Genomic DNA, 20,567 nt, shown 5'->3' with positions numbered 1-20,567 from the left:
TTGATTCTAAATATAAGCTTAAGGCCAGTGGGCCCAAATAGCAAAAATAAGGCTAAGCCTAGGATCAACTCTGCCTTCCGAGAGAACACCAATACAACTCACTTAGGTGAGGTTCCGTGAAGATGAGTTAGCATCCGGAAGGGTCCGCGTATCTAGAAGAGGTCCTCTGTATGAATTTGGAAGCCTAATATAGTTTTCTATTTACTATCTCACGTAGAATAAGGAATTTCTTTTCAAAATCCCAAATAGAATAAGATCTTGCTAAAAAGAGAAATTGGATAACTGGAAATTAGATAATCAATATGTCATTAATTACGCATGAATATAGGACATAATACGAACAACTATCTTCGTGATAAGGCCTCCATGTTAGCCTACACAAGGTGCCTCGTGGGCTGGGCTTCACCAAATAAATTCAAAGTCAATGTATTATTTGTAAACTCCCTAAGGGAGTGAAAAGGGTAACTATAGTATGACCTCAATAACACTATAAATGCTCACTGAATTTTTCATACAAAGGATTGGAAAATCTTAACATACTTGCTCAGGAAAAGAATAGAGTGTCCATACTTAATGTAATTCCCTTAAGCTTTTTTAGTAAAATACTAAATAATAGTGACTCGTGAACTAAGGCTCGTTAATGCTCCAATTATGTAAAAAACTCTAAGTGTCTTCTTCATATATGTTGACTCAGAAATCTATTTGACTTTTAAACCACACTCGCTCACTAGATTGGCGAGAATGAAAAAGTAATTAAGTAATGAAACTACGTCTACTTTGAGTTTTTATTTCTCATGAGATGGTTTTATAAAAAATACTAAGTATCAGAAGCTCTAATTTCTAGAGAGAAGCTCTGACCTTAGTAGTTCACTCTCTGCATTGCGACATGAATGAAACTACGTCTATTTTGTGTTTTTATTTCTCACGAGATGGTATTATAAAAAACACTAAGTATTAGAAGCTCCAATTTTTAGAGAGAAGCTCTGACCTTGTGAGTAGCTTTCTGAACTTAAAAAATGAGTTGAGGTAACTCTCCTTTCATAGGTGAAGGAGGCCCACCCAAATAGGGGGAAAATACAAATATCTTGGGGGTGATGACTATTTTTAAAGGCCCAATGGGTCCCCTACGGGTAACCTGGAGCTTATTTTTGTAACTCCCCTGGAATGAAATTTGACGATGATAGCTTCAAATTACGATTAAATTGTGAGAGATTACTTGATAGAGCATTAAATTAGCTTTAAAGTTCAAGTTGAATCGCGTCAATCATATCAATATTTAGTGAGTTATAAATGTTTTACTAAAGGCAGTTCATGACCCAACGCTCAGGTTTACATATGACGTCAACTTGGATGTTGGGTAAGTGTAAAAATATCCAAGGGATGTACTTTAAAATTCCTAAGTGATATTCCTAACTTGGATGCTAGCAAAATTGGTCACAAGTTCTCGGAGATGTTATTCTACAGAAACGAGAGACTCAAAACTCTTTATTTTTGAGTGAGTTTCCCATGTTGGAAATGAGAAATGTGAAGTTGTGAATTTGATTTCTCAAACTTCATGGATCTTAGTTATTGTGAAAAACTAAACAGACAACTGAAACGAAATCAAAATCGGATAAGCAGACCCAACGCACTAGGCCATTTGCCAACCTAGGCGTCGGGTACCCTATTCCCGAGCTCCCAAGATCTCGTTTTTATACATACAAGATCTTTGAACTTGAGAACGAGGTCTCTTACCCTATTTTTGACCACTCCAGATTCATTGGTCGAATCATATTTCACAATTGAGTAATTTAAGGTAACTTCCCAAGTTGATTGTCAACCTAGGCGCTAGGCCCAACACCATGTCAACCTGGGCACTAGGCCCTATTTCCAAGGGCTTGTGTCTGTGGTTTTCTCCCTGAGTTTGCTTAAATCTTCATTATTTATAATGACAGAAAAATGCCGATAACACTTTTTGGTGAATTTGACTGGAAACAGCCTAGGTTGACAATATTTCAACCTGGGCGCTGGGCCTTATTTCTTGGCACCCAGAAAAGTGTTGTTTCTTCCCCGAAATGACCTACTTCCCCATTTTTTATGAAGACGAAGAAGATGCAAAATTCATATCGTTGATCTGATACTCTAAAGGTGCCTAGATTAATGAATTGTCAACATCGGCACTAAGTGCTTGGGGCCCCAGGGCCCTAAGGCTCTGGGTCCTAAAAAATGAACTTACTTTCTGATTCTGATGCCTCAAATATGTCCATGGTATGTCAAGTTGATGTCCCAATACAAGTTTTGACCCATTTTCACTAAGACGATCCTGAAAATTAAAACCTTAATTGGGAATGTCTACCTAGCGCGGGTGAAACCCTAGGTTCCCATGTTGGCTTTCGAGTTGCAGGTTCGTATAAGTTTAGCTCCCAGGGCTTAGATTAGGTTGCTCCATGTCTTCATGGTACAAAATACATCAGTCTCTTAGCTTCATCCCAGTTAGTTTAAAAAATACCTTGTTCTAAGTACTGTGTAATTGAAGTCATCCATGATGGACTGTTGTCGATTATCAAGATAGGCTCTGAGTCTTCATTTATGCTCCATTTGGTGAGGTATTCGATGGGAACTACACTGAGAGTGTCAAAATCTGTTGTACCATTGTCGTTCTACTCACGCGACACTTGTTGGATGGAGTAGTTCTTGAGCTAGGCCAATAGATCTTTAACTTTGCTTAAGTATGCAATCATGTTCAACCCTCGGGCTTGATACTCGTTGAGAATTTGATTAATAACTAGTTGTGAATCACTGTAGATCTCGAGTGATTCAGCTTTGATTGCTAATGCTAATCGTAGTCCCGTTAGGAGTGCCTCATACACCACTTCATTGTTGGTTGCGGTGAACTCAAACTACAATGCATTGGGAGCTTAAAATCCCTATGGAATAACTAAGATGAGTCTAGCACTAGAACCGTGCTTGTTAGAAGATCCATCTACATAGAGTTTCCAAGAAGGTCCAGTGTCAACCTGAGCTAGTCTCAGGCGTGTGGACCTAGTCTTCACAAATCATGAGATCAACTTTGTCGAGGCGAGTACATTTAACAATGAAATTTACTAATGCCTGTCCTTTGATTGTTCTTCGAGGCTGGTAGGTAATCTCAAACTGACCTAGTTCAACTGTCCACTTGAGTAGGCACCTTGATGCTTCTGGCTTCATTAGAACTTGCTTATGTGGTTGGTCAGTTAACACCTTGATTGTTTGAGCTTAGAAGTATGGCCTTAACTTTCTAGAGACTAGGACCAAGCAGTAGGCTAACTTCTCAATGGGGGAATACCTTAATTCGGCCCCAATAAAATGTTTGCTAATGTAGCAGATAGGATGTTATACTCTTTCTTTCTCACACAGAAAAAAATATATATTAAAAAGTTAATTCATAAAAATTATCCACTAAATGAATATCAAAATTGAATTTAAAAGAATAAACAAAATAAATATGTATAAAACTTTATCGAAATATGTATACATAAATATATATAATAACAATTATATAATCATATCATAATTAATAAAACACACATATGAATCAAAATTTTAAATTAATACGAATTCAAAAATTGATCAATTTAATAATCACTTTCAATATGATTTACCCTAATAATCCAAGACTCGTGATATCACTTATAAGAAATTAAATTTAAAATATATATGGATCTTAAACTCATGTCAATGTTAGATTATTAAGATTACTCTATGAATCAATAAATAGAAAACATATCTGATTCCATGATATTAGATATGAGATGAGATTGTGGGTATATGGTCTTCCACAGACTAATATTCTCTCTATGTGTTCTCATTCAATTGATGAGAATGGAGGAGAAAAATAGTTGAGATTATTCTTGTAGACCAAACTCTTATGTTTTTTATATAGCAAACTAATAAGAGCCCTATAAATCTTAATTAGGTTTACTATTGGGTATTACACGTTACAAAACTCATACCGAATAAGATGTTTATTGGACTCATTTAATTAGACCACTTATTTAGCCTAATTTAAAATATTAACTCAAATAAATTATCTTAATTTGTAAGCCTATATATTGGAATATTGAAAATAACTCAACAATATAAATATATTTATTAAATTAAATGAGATATCTGCTAAATATTTGTTGAAGAAAATATTTTGTTCATCTAGGATATGGCTAGTTTTTCATGAAGTTTGTATGTACAATCTTTTATGTAATTTTTAATTTTTTTTAAACGATTTTTTAAAATTTATTATTTTAATGTATAATATTATACTTATATACATAATTTTTTAATAAAATTTATATATAATATTGTTTTATTTTTTTAATTTCTATTTTTTCTTTTTGATTATTAAATATTGGCTATGTAATTATAATAGGTGTTTTTATTTGATTGTGTATAGTAATTTTTTTTTTATGGAAGTAAATTTGTCTAGTATTAGAAGAAATAATGTTGATCATGGTTTAGAAATACTAAAATCCCATAAATATACTTATGGAGAGGTTTCAATGGTTACATTAAATATGTAACCATCATAGTTATATTTTTTTAGCCATTAAATTACTATTAAATGGTTATGATTAATTTAAAAATTAAATAAAAATAATTAATAATTAACTTATAACCTAATAGTCACCTAATAATTAATTTCCTTATAACTTTAATGAAGATTAATTATATTTTAAAATTAAATTAATTCTAATTATTAATTAATTTTTTGAATTTTATTATTAAATAAGGGTCTTTTAACAATTTTTTTTACCCTTAAATTACTAACATTTTTATAACAAAATTCTTTATAATTTAAAATTATACACATATAATTTCATAATTAAAATTTAATTATACTTATAACTTTAATTTAAAATTATTACACTTAATTATTTAGTTTTTTTTTATTAAAATATTAAAAATTAAAAAGTGAAATATGTTGAATGTATTTTTCAAATAAAATAGCTAAACTCCTTCATTTTTTTTTTTGATAAGGAGTCATTTACTCAAAAAATTAAACCAGAGTCAAAAAAAAAAGTCAAGCTCTCCCAGAAAACGAAACAACCTCAAACTCGAATAAAAAAAAACTCATACTTAGTTCTTCTAGTTATATAAAAATAATTTAATATCATTTAAAAATACAAGGAGAGAATTCTAATTTGTATAAAAAGAAGTCTAATTTTTGTAAGAAAAAAAAATAAAATAAAACTTCATTGTAAATATTATAACTAAATGTCTTAACTATTAAAATAATTATAGTAGGGATTTATATAAAAAAAAAAAGTTCATTATAATTATTAATTGCTAAAAAATGTCTTGTTAAATATTTAATTAATTATTTTAAGAAAATAATTAGTTATAATTAATTGATTCTAAAAAAAGAAGTTTAACCTATTGGTTACATGCTATAATAGGTAAAAGAAAAATGTAACCATGATGGTTACAATAAAAATGTAACCATTAAGTAGTCACCCATATATTTATATATAAAAAATAGGGATAATTACATAAGACGCTATTTTTTGTAAAAAAAAAATTACATTCTTATGTTTAATTTTTTTATTTTTTACATTTTTACGATTTTTCATAGAAATAATACGAAAACAACAAGAAAACTATATAAAAGTAATATAAAAATAATATTTAATAACATCAAAATAATAATAAAAAATAATATACAAATAATAAAAAATTGACAACAAATTAATAACAGTACAACATAAAAATACCGCATTTTTTGTAAATAAAATCAAAAAAATCGTAAAAATATTTAAAATTCCGTAAAACCGTATTTTTATAAATTTTTTTGTTATTTTTTTTATTTATGAAATAATCCCTAAAAAATAATGTCAATTATTTTTGTAAATAAGCCTTAAGACTTGGCAGGCTTGATCCGTAATGATGGGCCGAGGGCATTCTGATACCCAAATGAATAATGGGTTTACAATGGGCCTAAGAAGATCCACAAATCACTATACTGATCAAGCAAACACTTTTTCTCTTCTTCTTCTTTCTGTTTTTACGTAACAATAAAAATAAAATGAAATGAAATTATATACGCTCTTCCCATATTCATAGAAACATAAGCTTTTGTAATTGTTAGTGATGAAAAGGTATAACTTAAATAACTACATGTAAATAAAATATTGAGCTAAGGGGAAATGTATACATCTATTATATATAGAAACATGGATATGCTTTAAGTAGGTTGATGACTTTCCATAATAATAATAAAAAAGGGAAAGGGTCATCGAGGTACATTTTTTTTTCTTTCACAAAGTTAGTAGCAAGGTTTTTTTTGTTTTTGTTTTACTTTTTTATTTTTTGTTTTTTTTTATGAAGGGTGATTAGAATTACTTTGAGAATTCATAACGTAGACATTAACTATCAATGGTAGCTAATTGTTTAGCCAAATAAAGGCCCAAAAAAAAAAATGCCAGCCATATTTGAAAAAAAAATTAACTTAAAAAATAAGGAAATTACACTCTATACTCATTTTTTGTTTCATATTTTAATTTTTACCTTCTTTTTACTACTCTTTAATTAATACCCACTTTTATAAATTATATTCCCATTATGTACATTAGGAAGTCTAATTTTAATAAGTTTTGTGAGGTTATATTTGGTACTTTGATTATAAAAGAGGGTATTTATCAATTAAAATTATTTTAGAGTTATATTTGGTTAGTGTGTAATAAAAAAATGTAGTTTTCAACTTATTCTTAAAATCATATTAACAATAGAAATAATTACATAAGGCACCATTTTTTGTAAAATATTTACATTTTTACGTTCAAAGAATATTTTTTTACATTTTTACGGTTTTCTAAAAAATAACACGAAAACAACATAAAATCAACAAGAAAACAACATAAAAGTAACATGAAAATAACATCAAAATAACAACAAAAAAACAACAAAAAATAACATACATATAACAAAAAATTAACAACAAATGAACAAAATTTCAACATAAAAAGACCGTATTTTATGTAAATAAAATCAAAAAAATCGTAAAAATATTTAAAATTCTGTGAAACCGTATTTTTGTTGTTTTTTTGTTGTTTTTGTGTATTTGTGAAATTAACCCTTAACAATAACTAGCGGGTCCGCTCATTCACATTCACAAAAAACTTCATAAAACACCTAAAAACATAAATAAAATTAACAAACGAATTAATACAATATTTAGAAAGGAAAAAAATTCAGAATATTTATTATTGAAAATAAAACTTATTTATGAAGTCTCTGAGTAATCAAAGAAAGCCCAAATAAAAAATCAACACCTTCAAAAATATATAATAAGGATTATTTCAAAAATACTAAAAAATAATAAAAAATTTACATTTTGATGAAATTTTAAGTTTTTTTTCACATGTTTTGGGACCTTTTTTTTTGTTACAGCCACAGGTCATTGTTTACACGTTGTTCTAAATGAAATCCTTGTTTACAAGTGGGGAAAATATATTATAATATTGCGATAACATGAAACGTTAAAACAAAATAAAACTGTAAAAATATAAATAAAAAATATTCGTAAAAATAAAAAAAAAAAAATCTATTTTTAAGTATAATGTGTAAATTTTCTAATATAATAACTAAACTTTATTAGCACCTAAATAACTAAGAAAATAACAATGATATAAAATTATATTATGAAGAAATTGTTTTAATATCTTTATATATAAAATAGTTAGTTATTCAACGACATTTGTTGATTTAACAACTTTTTAACGTTTTTTTAGAAATAAACGACGATTAACCTTTAAAAAAATAAAAAATTAAAGGCTAAAAAATAGAAGGCTTCCCTTTACGATTAATCTTCTTCTATCTCCTCCATTGCTATGTCAATCTAGCTATCTACACTAATCTCCCCATTCTTCCACTGCCGAGAAGCCCCATTATGACGTTGTTGTTAAGTTATGTTGATTCATCTCCCATATCTACCGTTGTTGAGAAGCCCCATTCTGCCTATCTTGTGCGATAACAGCTGTAGAAGTCCCTGTAATATTTTTCGTTGATTAGATTGGAGATGACTCATCCTCCGACAAAGGACTTTGTGTGATCCTTATGAAGAATTATTCATCTATGCCTCCCCCATTGGATTAAGAAATGGGGCATGAGAACAATATGCATGTATCTTTTCATCTTACTTGATTTAAGTTTAACATGGGATTTAAGTTTCCAATTATTGTGATCAGAAATACTCTTACTAAATCTATATATTCTTTCCATTTTAATTGATTATTAGAAAGCAAATTCATTTTTATATGCATACGTGTGATATATTTTTGCTCCTTTAATTTTCTTAGAGAATGATAAGATGTTTTGGTGTTTTGTGAAGATATTACTAAATTGAATAATCACCATTGAATTACAATATATGTTAAAAATGTCCTATGTTTTCGCAATTGTAGATCAGGCATTTTCTAACTATATTTTTGCTTGCTTTGGTATCCTAGCCATCATCTTATTTTGTTGTGAGAAGTGAGATGTTTAGTGGTGGTTGAATTTATCATAGTATGAGAGCAATATTAATTTAAAAGTTTGTATTTTTGCCTCCTTAGATCGATCTTTGAATTGTACAGATTATTATTAATAGCTACTGATTATTATTAAGACTGTTGGGATCGAATTCTGGACTAACTTTAAGTATGAACATCTACTCACTTTTCTGTTTTATTTGTAGAATTATGGGGCATTCCGAAAGTTTTTGTCCACGGCATTTCGAGGTTGGAGAGGGTCAGATAATCAAGTTGTATGGGGAATGGATGTGAGTGAGACCTATACATAATAACCACATGATCGGAGCTAAATGGCTTAAGCAGTTTAATGCTGCCATGGACGATGTTTCTGCAGTAAAAACTATGGGTCATGGTGAGGTGTCTCGGTCGACGATGGCAATGGTTGAGGGGAATCGTGGTGTGTTGGGGTCAGGGTCGATGATAGTGGAGGAAACTTCGGCTCAACGTGAGGCAGGGATAGGTTCATCAAAGGTTGTTAATGGGAATCCTATAGTTGTGAAAGATATTTTATCAGCTGCTCAGAATAACAAAATATCTAATGATATCAATGAGGAGGCTTGTCATTTGGTTCTTGATACGAAGAGGAGAAGAACGACTATGGAAGATATTGATGGGGCCCATGTGAGGGGTGATGTGGCAACGGGTCAAGAGGTAAATGGTTCAAAGAACTTGAGTTTGGTGGGTACTGGTGTCCAGACCCACCAACCATTATGAATATTTTATCTTGGAATTTCTATAGGCTTGGGAAACCATGGACTTTACAATTCCTTAAGGATCTTGTGATCTAAAAGAAGCCCAGTATTGTGTTTCTCTGTGAGACTCTATCCAATCATTCTCAAATGGAGATAGTGCGTGTGACGTTGGGATTTGATGGCATGATTAGTCATAGATGTCAATGGTAGGAGTGGAGGTTTTGCGTTATTATGGAAAATTGAGGATGAAGTGTCTTTGCTTGGATTTTCTGATGCTTATATAGATGTGAGAGTTGCTTCTGAAGGTGTGCAGGAATGGCGTTTCACTGGTGTGTATGGGGAACCGAATAGGAGTAGGCGTGCTTCTACTTGGAATCTGTTACGTACTCTTGCTAATCGGTCTAATCTACCATGGTGTGTGATGGGTGATCTTAACAATGTTTTATCTCATGATGACAAAAGGGGCGGTAATAGGTACCCTGATTTTTTAATCTAAGGTTTTCAACAGTCTTTGGTTGATAGTGGACTTCAAGACATGGAGTTATGTAGTTATCCGTTTACTTGGGAGCGTGGGAGGGGTACTAATCATTGGATCAAAGTGCGTTTGGATAGGGGGCTAGCTAATCTTGCTTGGTTGAACATGTTCACTTCTGTTAAGCTCCATAATCTTGAAATTTCAACTTCAGACCATACTCTGATTCTTATGGTCATGGTTCCTACTACTGGCCACAATTTTGTGAAGCAATTTCGGTTTGAAAATGTATGGTTGAGGGTACCTCTTTGTTATCAGATTGTTAAAGATAGTTGGGAGATTTGTGGGGCTGATGACGTGATGTATAAAATTTAGTTTTGCGGGGAAAAGCTGGCCGATTGGGGTAAGGAGGTTACTGGGAACTTTAAAGAAAGATTGAAAAAGTGTAAAAATGAGCTGCAAAGGTGGAAATTGGGTCGAGATGAAGTATCCGTTGCCAATTACAAACAACCAAAGAGAAATTTGGTTCAAAGTTATGTGCAAAGGGAAGTTTTCTGGCGTCAAAGATCAAAGAAATTATGGTTGCAAGAAGGAGACAATAATAACAAATATGTTTATGCTTCTGCAACTACAAGACGAAGAAATAATTTTGTGGCAAAACTTAAGGACCATCCTGGTGCGTGGGTTGACTGGGATAGTGGTTTGGACCAACTTATGGTTTCTTATTTCAACGAACTTTTTTTATCTTCTTAAACCGATTAGAGAGATGTCACAAGCATTGTGCAAACTCGTGTATCATCGCAGAAAAATACCGAGTTGTTATTACCGGTTTCAGACGAGGAGGTTTGTAAAGCTTTATTCCAGATGCATCCGGATAAATCCCAAGGGCCCGACGGTATGACCCCTGGCTTTTTTCAGAAGTGTTGGGCGATTGTTAAAGATGATATTATTAATATGGTCTAGCAATTTTTTCATAATGGGTTTCTTCCTATAGATCTTAACAAAACCATTTTGGTCTTAATTCCTAAGAAGAAGCAGCCTATGGATATGGGGAATTTAAGACCAATTGCTTTATGTAATGTGTTGTACAAGATTGTGTCCAAAGTGGTTGGTAATAGACTCAAGAGTGTTATGCTGTCTGTCATATCCGATACTCAAAGTGCATTTTGACAAGGCCGATTAATCTTAGATAACATCATGATTGCCTATGAGATTATGCATCATTTAAAGATAAAATGAAGAGGGAGGGATGGTTATATGGCACTTAAACTTGATGTTAGCAAAGTGTATGATAAGCTTGAGTGGGGTTACCTCTGTGCTATGATGGTAATGATGGGTTTTAATGGTCGTTGGATTAACTTAGTTATTCAATGTGTTTCTTCTGTTTCCTATACCATTTAACACGGAGGGAAGGAGTTGGGGCCCATTGTTGCTCAAAGATGATTACGTCAAGGTGATCCTTTATCACCATATTTGTTTATTCTTTGTGCTGAAGGTTTCTCTAGTTTTTTGCGTAGTTATGAATAAAGTAGTTTACTCAAGGGATGTAAAATTGCTCAAGGTGCGCCGGTAATCTCTCATATGCTCTTTGTTGATGATAGCTATATTTATTGTAAGGCCACTGAGGATGAAGCGTACAATGTGAAGGACCTGTTGCGTACTTATGAGGTGGCTTCGGGACAAAGAATTAATTTCACTAAGTCTTCTGTGTTTTATAGAAATAATACTGGTAGTGAGGTGCAGGATTCAATCTGTGCTATGCTAGAAATTTATGAGGCAGATGAAAATGACTATTATATATAGGCCTTCCTTGTTCAGTTGGGAGGAATAAGAATGCTATCCTTGGCTTTCTTAAGGATAAGCTTCGAAAGAGAATTCAAGGTTGGGAAGGGCATATTTTGTCTCGTGCGGGAAAGGAGGTATTGCTGAAATCTATTGCTCAAGCATTGCCGAATTATGCTATGAGTGTATTTCTCTTGCCTTTAGACACTTGTAAGGAGTTAGAGCGGCTTATGGCTAAGTTTCGGTGGCATTCAAATTCGAGCAGTGGTAAAGGTATTAATTGAATGAGCTAGGAGCAGTTGTGTCGTCATAAACATGCAGGAGGACTGGGTTTCCGAACCTTGAGAGACTTTAATTTGGCTCTTCTAGAGAAATAATATTGGCAGATGTTGGTTAATGATGATTCTTTGGTTAGTAGGATCTATAAGGAAAAATATTATGCTCATGGAAACTTGTTTTCTACTGAATTGGGAGATAATCCTAGTTTCATCTGGCGAAGTATTCTTAAAGCTAAAGATCTAGTACATTCATGTGCTCAAAGAACAATCGTTAATGGGGAAAATGTATCCATTCTTGCAGATCCTTGGCTTCCACATAGTTCTAACAGCTATGTCATTACAAGGCACCCTGCTCTTGTGAACAAATCAGTCAGCTGCCTCTTTCAAGTTGACACTCGCGCTTGGGATGAGGATGTTGTGAGAGACTTGTTTGTTTCCCGTGATCAAGATCTTATTTTGTCCATTCAGCTTAGTGATTCGGCCTTAAATGATGGTTGGAGTGTTGGAAATATTTTACCAGGATCTAGATTTACTACCATGTATGTTTCATTAACATCCTAATATGAATTCTAAAACAATGAAATAAACACATATAAAGTTTAGGAAACCTTACATTGGGTGCAGCGGAATATAATGACTCCTTCCGTTCAGATCTCTAGCCCTTGATTCCTTTCTGTAGCAGAGCATCACCAAGATCTGAACCTGGATCTCTTTCTCTCCTTCTTTGATGTTGATTCTCCTTCTTGTTGTTTGGAATCTCCTACAGTCTTACACACTATGATTGAGATACCACTTGATATGTGTGGGCACTACTCTATCACTCAAGGATTTCGAAATTGAAGAAGAAAAGAAGAGAGAAGGTGGCGGCTAGAAGATTTTCTCTGAAGGAATGAGATGCATCATCTTTTTCTTGAAGCCATCACTACCTATTTATAGGTAACCACCTAGCTTTAAAATAATGAAAAAATAAATGATAAAAGCCTATAAGAGTGACCGGCCATGGGCTTTGGATAATGGGCCTCACTTATGCAATTTTGCTGTTTTATCATTTCTGCATCTCTTTTTCTCAAAAACGCTAATTTTCAAATTCAACCATTTAAATGCCAATTCTAATTATTTAATAACTAAAAATTAATTATTAAATAATATTGTCATTTAATATATTTATTAATTAGACATATAAAGTCTCTTAATTAATAAATAAACCTAGAATCTCTTTTCTTTACAATTTCGCCCTTGCTTAGTGAAAATTCACAAAGTAGACATAGTCTAACTTTAGAATTATAATTGATTAATTAAAATCAATTAACTGAGTCTTACAAGCAGTATGGTCTCAACTAGTATGGGGACCATGGGCCTATATAACCGAGCTTCCAATAAGTCGAACCGAATTTACCAAGTAAATTCCCTAACTTATTATTTCCTTATTGAATCCACACTTAGAACTTGAAATTGCACTCTCAGTCATATAGAACGCTCTATATGTTCCACGATATAGATACATCATTAGTTATCCATTGTTATAATCCTAATTTGATCAATGACCCTCTAATAGATAATCTACATTGAATAGGCACTAAGTTACCGTTACACCTTCAATGAATTTTATCCTTAAAACACTTAGCTCCGTATAAATGATATTTCAGCGAAGTGAAATGAGATCTCCACCATTTATCTCTGTTTAGCCAAGCTCGAAGGATATCATCGTTTCACTTCTAAATTCCTATAGTAGTTATAGACTCCATATTTATGTTAGCGCTCCCACTCAATTATACTATCATGTTTCCAAAATGTACGTATCACCCTGACCCAAAAGTAGGCTTAACTAACAAATCAAAGAACATGTATAATACTCTTGAGATCGAACCTAACCATATCAGGATTAAGATCATTTGATCTAGGATCAACGGGTGATATTGAATTGAATAGATATTACGGTAAATTTTAATATATCTAATCAAAGTTCAATATCGGTCCCTTCCGATGTATACTCCGTACATCCGATACTGATAAACTTTGCCAATGCCCTGGAAAGGACATAACACTTATCCAAGGTGTAAGAATACCTATCGCTGATTATACCATGCCAGTCTAAATCCAGTGTACTGACAAATCAGGGAATAAACTTTCGAACATATAATTAAGATTATACTCCACTGTGCTGACAACACTATAATCATTAACAAATTCATATGTTCTGGACTTAAATAGAATTCGTACATTATGTATATATAATCATGAAATAAATCATGTGAACCATGCAACATAAAATGTTATTTCTGATCTTTATTAATAAGTAAATCTGATTATATTGAAATGAGTTTTATTTAGGGCATAAAACCCAACATGGAGTTGGAGACTTGAGATTTGTGGGAATTATTCGGTTAAAGTGCTTATAAATTCTTGCAAGAATCTAAAGGTGCATGGTGCCGTGATGCCAATAATGATTTTTGGAAGCGCTTTTGGTCGTTACAAATACCTCCTAAGATCAGTAACTTCTTATGGAGGGCTGCTTCGGGTGTGCTTCCAACTTATTTTCAGCTCCAAAAACGTCATGTTCCCGTCAATGCTGACTGTCCGCCGTGTAACGCTCATGTAAAAACCGTTCAACATACGTTGGTGGAGTGTGAGTTTCCTAAAGCTTCTTGGAGTCGCAACATGATCGACGTCGGGACTGGGGCTACAACATTGAGCAACTGGCTGTTGGGGATCTTCGGCAGAGGGCGCGAAGGTGAAATGGAGGAAGTGGCTGTGGTGAGTTGGGCTATTTGGCGCCCTCGGAATGAATTTGTTTGGCAGAAGAAGAGTTGGTTTGCATCAAATATTGTTGTATCAGCTAGAAACTTGCTTGATCAGTATAAATTTGCTCAAGGAAGGAAGGGTCTTTCGTTGTCTCCGCTGCATGATGGGGGGCGAAATCTTGAGCGTTGGATTTCACCTGAGATAAACAAGAGCAAAATTAATATTGATGGGGGTTATTTGAACAAGAGGGGCGCTTTGGCATGGGTTGTGTAGCTCGGAATCATCATGGTGCTATGGTAGAAGCATTCAAGAAGGCGAAGATTGGTTGTGATCAACCCGAAATTGCTGAGATAATAGGCATTAAAGAAGCGTTGAGTTGGATTGCAACTCATTCGTTGGATAGAGTCATGTTGGAAACAGATAGCTTGGTGTGTGTCCAAGCGATTCAGAGCAGTATTTTTATGCCTTCACAGTTTGGTCTTATTGTTCAAGATGTTCGAAATTTACTTTTGGCTTTGTCTTTTGTTGATTTGTGTTTTGTAAAACGATCTACAAATAAGTTGGCTCATTGCTTGGCAAGAGACTCTTGTTTCTCGACAGTTCGTATGCTTCAACTGGAGGACTATTCTTTTGAAGTGCGTTCTATTATTTTGAACGAATTTATTAATTAATAAATCTTATGATTTTTATTAAAAAAAAAATCTAATTTAAAATTTGGCATGATATATTAATTTGGTACTGAAAGCGTCTATTTTTTTTTTTTCATTAATTCGATGTAAAATTCAACCGAAAAATAAAACACATAATCATGCATTTTTAATTAATTTACAAGTAGTAGTAGTAGCAGTAGGTAGTTAAACAAGAGGGAATTACGCTAATGTGACGTATAACGAAAAATGAAACACAAGTTCATTCTATATATATATAAATAAATAAATCACCATATCATTAATTAGTTTGGACCAATAATAATGTGTAGCTAGTAGCCCCAAACCGAGTGAATTAGCAACCTTTATACTCAAAATAATATTATTTAAAGCAAATAAATTTCCTTCTTGATTTTAAAATATATTTAATGTTATTATTATTAATTTAACTTCGTTATTACTTCAAAGTCGTCGGTGTGGCTTGTGAGCTAAAAAAAAATTAACTATACATATTTATTATATTTTATATATATCTATAATTTTCTTTCTTCGATTTATTAGGTTCAAATATTTCCACACGACAAATATAAAATTAGCTAGATTTTTGGGCACAGGCACAGCCGTCATATATGACTTCATCATCATGAATCATGATGAGTTAAATTAATTTACATAAATTTTAGCAAAAAAATAATAATAAAATTAATTTACATAATAATTAATGTATCTACAATTATCAACTCGTTCGTCACTCACATCTACTCACCATATGTATGTATGTATGAATATGATACATTGATTATACTGTATACTCTATATATTTAATAAGGCCTAACAATAACATTATTATTATGATAATAATTATTTTCTTTAGTTTTTGGATTAAATTGAATAGAAAAATAATGAATAGAGAAAGTTTGTAGATGCTTCAGAGTGTCTCAAATATTATGCGTTAAAAGAAGGTTTAAGGGGGAGAGTTATAGGTCCACCAACTGGTGGTTAGGGTTTGAACCCTCTTAAGCAAACAACCACCACCACCACCAGACAATATTCGTTGAACCCTTTCTTTTATTTTTATTTGTGTTATTATTATTAATTGAAAAATAATGTATAGTAATAGTAGTAGAAGAAGAAGAACATTCTAGCGCGTTTAAGGCGTGTCTTTGAGTTTCTCACACGTGTAAAACTTACAAGCATTGCAGAAGAAGAAATATTCTTGCTAAACAATTTATTTCTTTTAATTTTTATTTATTTATTTTTTTTATGTAATTAAACAAACTGGAGTATTTTAAATATTATATTGTGGTTGGTACTGCTGTAGCTATTAAAATTGTCAAAATTATTGATAATTATATATTATTATTATTATTGTTTGAGTTGGTGCCGTTGTTCCAATGATAAGGAGGTTGATTTTTGTTTGGGACTGTATCTGTATACATCTTTTGGTCTTTGCGATTATTAGTTTTCTTTTCTTTTTTCTCTGTCTCCCTTTTAGGTAAGGGATAAGGGAGTTTGTATTGGCCGACTTTTGGAATCATAATACTTTTTCTTTGGGGCACAAGGTTTGATCTTTTCTTCTTCCCACTATAATTAAAGACGCACACCATGATCATTTGATTAATATTGTTCTTGGAGTTTGCAGGTATAAACTTTAAATTGAGTTTGTGTTATTTTAATTTCTGCTTTTCGTAATTAACTTTGTACTGATTCTGATATTTGATCGAGAATAAGCAATATCTGGGTTTATGGTTTTCGAATTGATTTGGATCAATTATTAACTGTATACGCTTTCTACTATTTTCTTATAGGAATAACAACAATAATAATAATTCTAATTAAGTTGACAATCTGGGTTATAAGTATATTACTTATTATTTTTGAAAAACTTTCTTTGATTGCCTTCTAAGGTCAAGGTTGTTGCCGTTCTGGGATAATATTATATTTTTATAGTTGTTATTATCATTATTTTACTTAATATTGGTATATATATATGATGTAGATATGGATGCCAATTAATAATCGTGAAGAGCACTACGACTACATCAAACTAAATTTCGGAGGAGTTTCTTCATTAATTGATACATACAGATATCAATATTAGAATCCAATTATGGCTACTTATGTCCCCAATCAAAGCTTGAATAAAAAATGTGACTTGGCGAGTAGTACTACCACAGCAGCTTATCATGAGAATGATCACGAAGCATTTGTTACATCTTTGAACCAAAGTACTTCACCTACTGAACCATTCTCGATGAGTTTTCATGGCTCTTCAAATTACTGCGTTGACTCATCTCAAGGGAGAAACGAAATGATGTTTATTCCAACTATAGCCACCGACTCAGTACTGAATGGTGATTCTTTGGCTGATCATCAGAATAATAATCTTCATTACCAAGGTCAGGGCTTATCTCTCAGCTTAGGGAAACAGATTCATGAGTCTCCAGTTTCTTTGACTTCTTTTCTTCATGATAACCAGTACCATTATTCATCAAATCCCAGTCTTTCTTCTGATCATATGGGTACTTGTCTAACAAGTAATAATATGGGAATGGGATTGGGAACCAACCAACAAAACGTTGAGAGCTTCAATATTATGGCATCTGGGTTTTTGGGAATCAACAACAATAATTCAATCAAAACGGAGTGTTTTGGGAATCAAATAATGCATCAGAGTGAAAGATATCATGATCAATATGATCAACCATCATATGGTTTCAATAATAATAATAACAATAATGGGTTGAACTTCAAGTACCTCAAGGCTGTACAGGAATTGCTTGATGAAGTGGTGAATGTTCGAAAGGCTTTGAACAAAAACCAGAATAACCATAAGTTTCAGGGGATTGGATCCGATCATGGTCTTAAAGAAAGCGATTTGAAATCCAACACTCAATCCGCAGATCCCAGTGAATCAACCGCTAACTCCTCTTGTGAGCTATCTCAAACGGAACAACAAGACTTGCAGAGCAAGAAGAGCAAACTCATGTCCATGTTGGACGATGTAAGTACAACTTTTAAGTTTATTTTTATCGTACTAAAAGAAGAAAAAAAATATTCATGTTTGTTTTTTCTTTGTGAGATTTTTGCAATAATGTCTTCAACAGTAGTAGACAATATAGACTGTTTTTTCATTTGTTGCATATTCAATTGTGGGTTCATATCCAATAATTACCACTAAAAAAGTGGATGCAGCATTGGATCAAACAGATATTATATAAGGGGAAAGTCGGGAAAATAATAAAAAGTGGTATTGATAAAAGCTATAGACTTTATTTTTCTCTGTTTTCTTTTTTTTTTTTTTTTGTAATTTTTTTTTTACCTTTTTTCTCGTTTTGTTGTTGTTGGGCTTTTGATCATTGTTATTATGCTAATTTTGTAGATAGACAGAAAATACAAGCAATATTATAACCAAATGCAAACCGTGGTGTCGTTTTTGGACAATGTGGCCGGGCGTGGGGCAGCGGAACCATACACTTCACTAGCCCAGAAAACAATCTCACGCCATTTCCGGTGCTTGCGAGATGGGATAAGTGGCCAAATCCAAGCCATCCAAAGAAGGCTCGGGGAACAAGACAATTGTCAAAACACAGCTATACCTCGTCTCCGCTATGTTGACTTAAAGCTCAGACAACAGAGGGGGTTTAATCAGCTTGCCGCCATGCGACATGCTTGGAGACCCCAGAGAGGTCTTCCAGAAACCTCTGTTTCCATCCTCCGTGCCTGGCTTTTCGAGCATTTCCTTCATCCGTACATCATTACTCTCTGCCACCAGTACTTTTTTTTTTCTCTCTCTTAAATCATTTTGATTCGTGTCTAACTCTTTTGAGTTTTTTCCCTTTACTTTTGATGTTTCAACAGTTATCCCAAAGAATCAGAGAAAGTTGTCCTAGCAAAGCAAACAGGGTTGACCACAAAGCAAGTAAGAACTCTTTTATTATTATTATTACTATTATTATTACAAGAGAGAGAGAGAAAAAGAAAAAAGAAAAAGAAGTAGACCCTTTTCTTTTTGGATCAATGGGACAATAATTAGAGAGTTATTATATATATGTATGTGTGCGTGTTATGATATTAGGTGGCGAACTGGTTTATCAATGCGAGAGTACGGCTTTGGAAGCCCATGGTTGAAGAAATGTACAAGGAAGAGTTCAACGATTTGGAGATGAACTCCAAAGAAGGAGGAGAAGGAGGAGGAGGAGGAGGAGGAAGAGTTGATTCTTCGTGTGAGGAGGATAAGATCAGGGGAGAGTACTTGAATCCTCTTGAAACTCATCAGAATCGTCGTTTGCGTCACGAAACTAACGTCACGGACTCTGAAACGACAAAGTCACCAGTCGATAATAACGCTGGCTTTTATCTGGAGGAGGACGAAGCTGTCCGTACAAGTACTACTGTTAATACCACCACCAACCAGAACCACCAGAACCAGGCGTCGTATGATGATATATCAGAGTTGAGCAGCATCGTAGTTCGCAACGATCGCCACGTGTCGCTGGCTTTGGAGTTGCGCCACTGTGAAAGTGAAGGATTTTCCACGTTGGGCGGGTCCCATAATATGAGGGGTGATGACGAGTCAGCTTCGCAAGCTTCTCTGGATTATCATTGCCTGGAAACAGAGCAGCAGGAACGACGCAGGTTCAGCAGCAACCCTCACCTGTTGCATGATTTTGTAGTGTGTCATCTAAAAAATTAAATAATCATAATTTAGCCTCTAACGTTCAGATTGTGGAAAGTTGGAAACCCAAAAAAAAAAAAAATTATATATAAGAATATGAAAAAAAAAATAATAATAATAATCATGTGCTGTTACTTTCGGTCTTTGTCTTTTTTTTTTCCTTTTTTTTTTAACCCTGTGTTTCATTGGTTAGAGAGCTGGAAAAACAAAATATGTTGGGCAATACAGATAGGAGATATCATGTAGATACATACAAATTTAATGTAGAGTGATTTTGTAATGGTACCATGAATAATAAACAAATGTATCTGTTCATTGAAATAGTAATTTTGTATAGCAATACTCTGTACTTTCAAGTGTGACATAATGTATCATATTTTTGAAATATATGTATGTGAAACAAATAGTTCCATACTTATCTGCCACTTTATGAATTGTTTTAATTTCTTTAACGTTTTTGGCATCACATTTATTTCTTTCTTTCTTACTTTTTTTTCGGTCACGAGAAAGAAGATTCAAACTTTCGCCTTATAATTTTTTTTTTGGCTCTAAACGTGATCAACTAGATTCCAATTCTTCTGTATTTACTTCATCTTATTGGTTAGCTTGTTCTGCGTCATCTTTTTTTGCTGCCAAGAAGAATCGTAGTGTTTCTTTTTGGGCCTTGAAGAACCATTAAATAATACTAACTTATTAGCATCTTATAACGCGTCTCTCAGTGGCCATATTTTCTTTTTTTGCCAGTTTCTTGTTTGGT

The 20,567-nt window shown here is 32.9% G+C and overlaps 3 protein-coding genes across 3 annotated transcripts; all 3 read left to right on the top strand.

Annotated features, from left to right (window-relative positions):
- The first annotated feature begins 8,795 nt into the window (after positions 1-8,795).
- LOC115696763 (uncharacterized) lies at positions 8,796-11,749 on the top strand. The gene is made up of 10 exons (XM_030623651.2): positions 8,796-9,207; positions 9,403-9,625; positions 9,734-9,971; positions 10,059-10,400; positions 10,446-10,578; positions 10,678-10,819; positions 10,925-11,009; positions 11,179-11,244; positions 11,301-11,412; positions 11,502-11,749. The coding sequence occupies exons 1-10, from the start codon at positions 8,796-8,798 to the stop codon at positions 11,747-11,749; spliced, it is 2,001 nt and encodes a 666-aa protein (XP_030479511.2).
- Positions 11,750-11,851: 102 nt separating this feature from the next.
- Positions 11,852-14,758, top strand: LOC115696760 (uncharacterized). The gene is made up of 2 exons (XM_030623647.1): positions 11,852-12,236; positions 14,154-14,758. The coding sequence occupies exons 1-2, from the start codon at positions 11,852-11,854 to the stop codon at positions 14,756-14,758; spliced, it is 990 nt and encodes a 329-aa protein (XP_030479507.1).
- A 1,303-nt stretch (positions 14,759-16,061) lies between these two features.
- Positions 16,062-20,159, top strand: LOC115701243 (BEL1-like homeodomain protein 3). The gene is made up of 5 exons (XM_030628993.2): positions 16,062-16,774; positions 17,132-18,136; positions 18,515-18,882; positions 18,994-19,054; positions 19,211-20,159. The coding sequence occupies exons 2-5, from the start codon at positions 17,243-17,245 to the stop codon at positions 19,826-19,828; spliced, it is 1,941 nt and encodes a 646-aa protein (XP_030484853.2). The 5' UTR covers positions 16,062-16,774; positions 17,132-17,242; the 3' UTR covers positions 19,829-20,159.
- The last annotated feature ends 408 nt before the right edge of the window (positions 20,160-20,567 follow it).

Source organism: Cannabis sativa, chromosome X (assembly GCF_029168945.1).
Source record: "Cannabis sativa cultivar Pink pepper isolate KNU-18-1 chromosome X, ASM2916894v1, whole genome shotgun sequence".
NCBI lineage: Eukaryota > Viridiplantae > Streptophyta > Magnoliopsida > Rosales > Cannabaceae > Cannabis > Cannabis sativa.
The sequence above is the reverse complement of the archived record's forward strand: the minus strand, read 5'-3'. Positions and strand labels throughout refer to the sequence as shown.

Coding starts and splice junctions, on each gene's coding strand:
- LOC115696763 (XM_030623651.2), top strand. CDS start 8,796: ATGATCGGAGCTAAATGGCTTAAGCAGTTTAATGCTGCCATGGACGAT. Junction 9,626..9,733: donor AATCGGTCTAATCTACCATG/GTGTGTGATGGG, acceptor TTTGGTTGATAG/TGGACTTCAAGACATGGAGT. Junction 11,010..11,178: donor GTTACCTCTGTGCTATGATG/GTAATGATGGGT, acceptor TTTGTGCTGAAG/GTTTCTCTAGTTTTTTGCGT.
- LOC115701243 (XM_030628993.2), top strand. CDS start 17,243: ATGGCTACTTATGTCCCCAATCAAAGCTTGAATAAAAAATGTGACTTG. Junction 18,137..18,514: donor TCATGTCCATGTTGGACGAT/GTAAGTACAACT, acceptor CTAATTTTGTAG/ATAGACAGAAAATACAAGCA. Junction 18,883..18,993: donor TTCGAGCATTTCCTTCATCC/GTACATCATTAC, acceptor ATGTTTCAACAG/TTATCCCAAAGAATCAGAGA.
- LOC115696760 (XM_030623647.1), top strand. CDS start 11,852: ATGTTGGTTAATGATGATTCTTTGGTTAGTAGGATCTATAAGGAAAAA. Junction 12,237..14,153: donor TGATTCGGCCTTAAATGATG/GTTGGAGTGTTG, acceptor AATTCTTGCAAG/AATCTAAAGGTGCATGGTGC.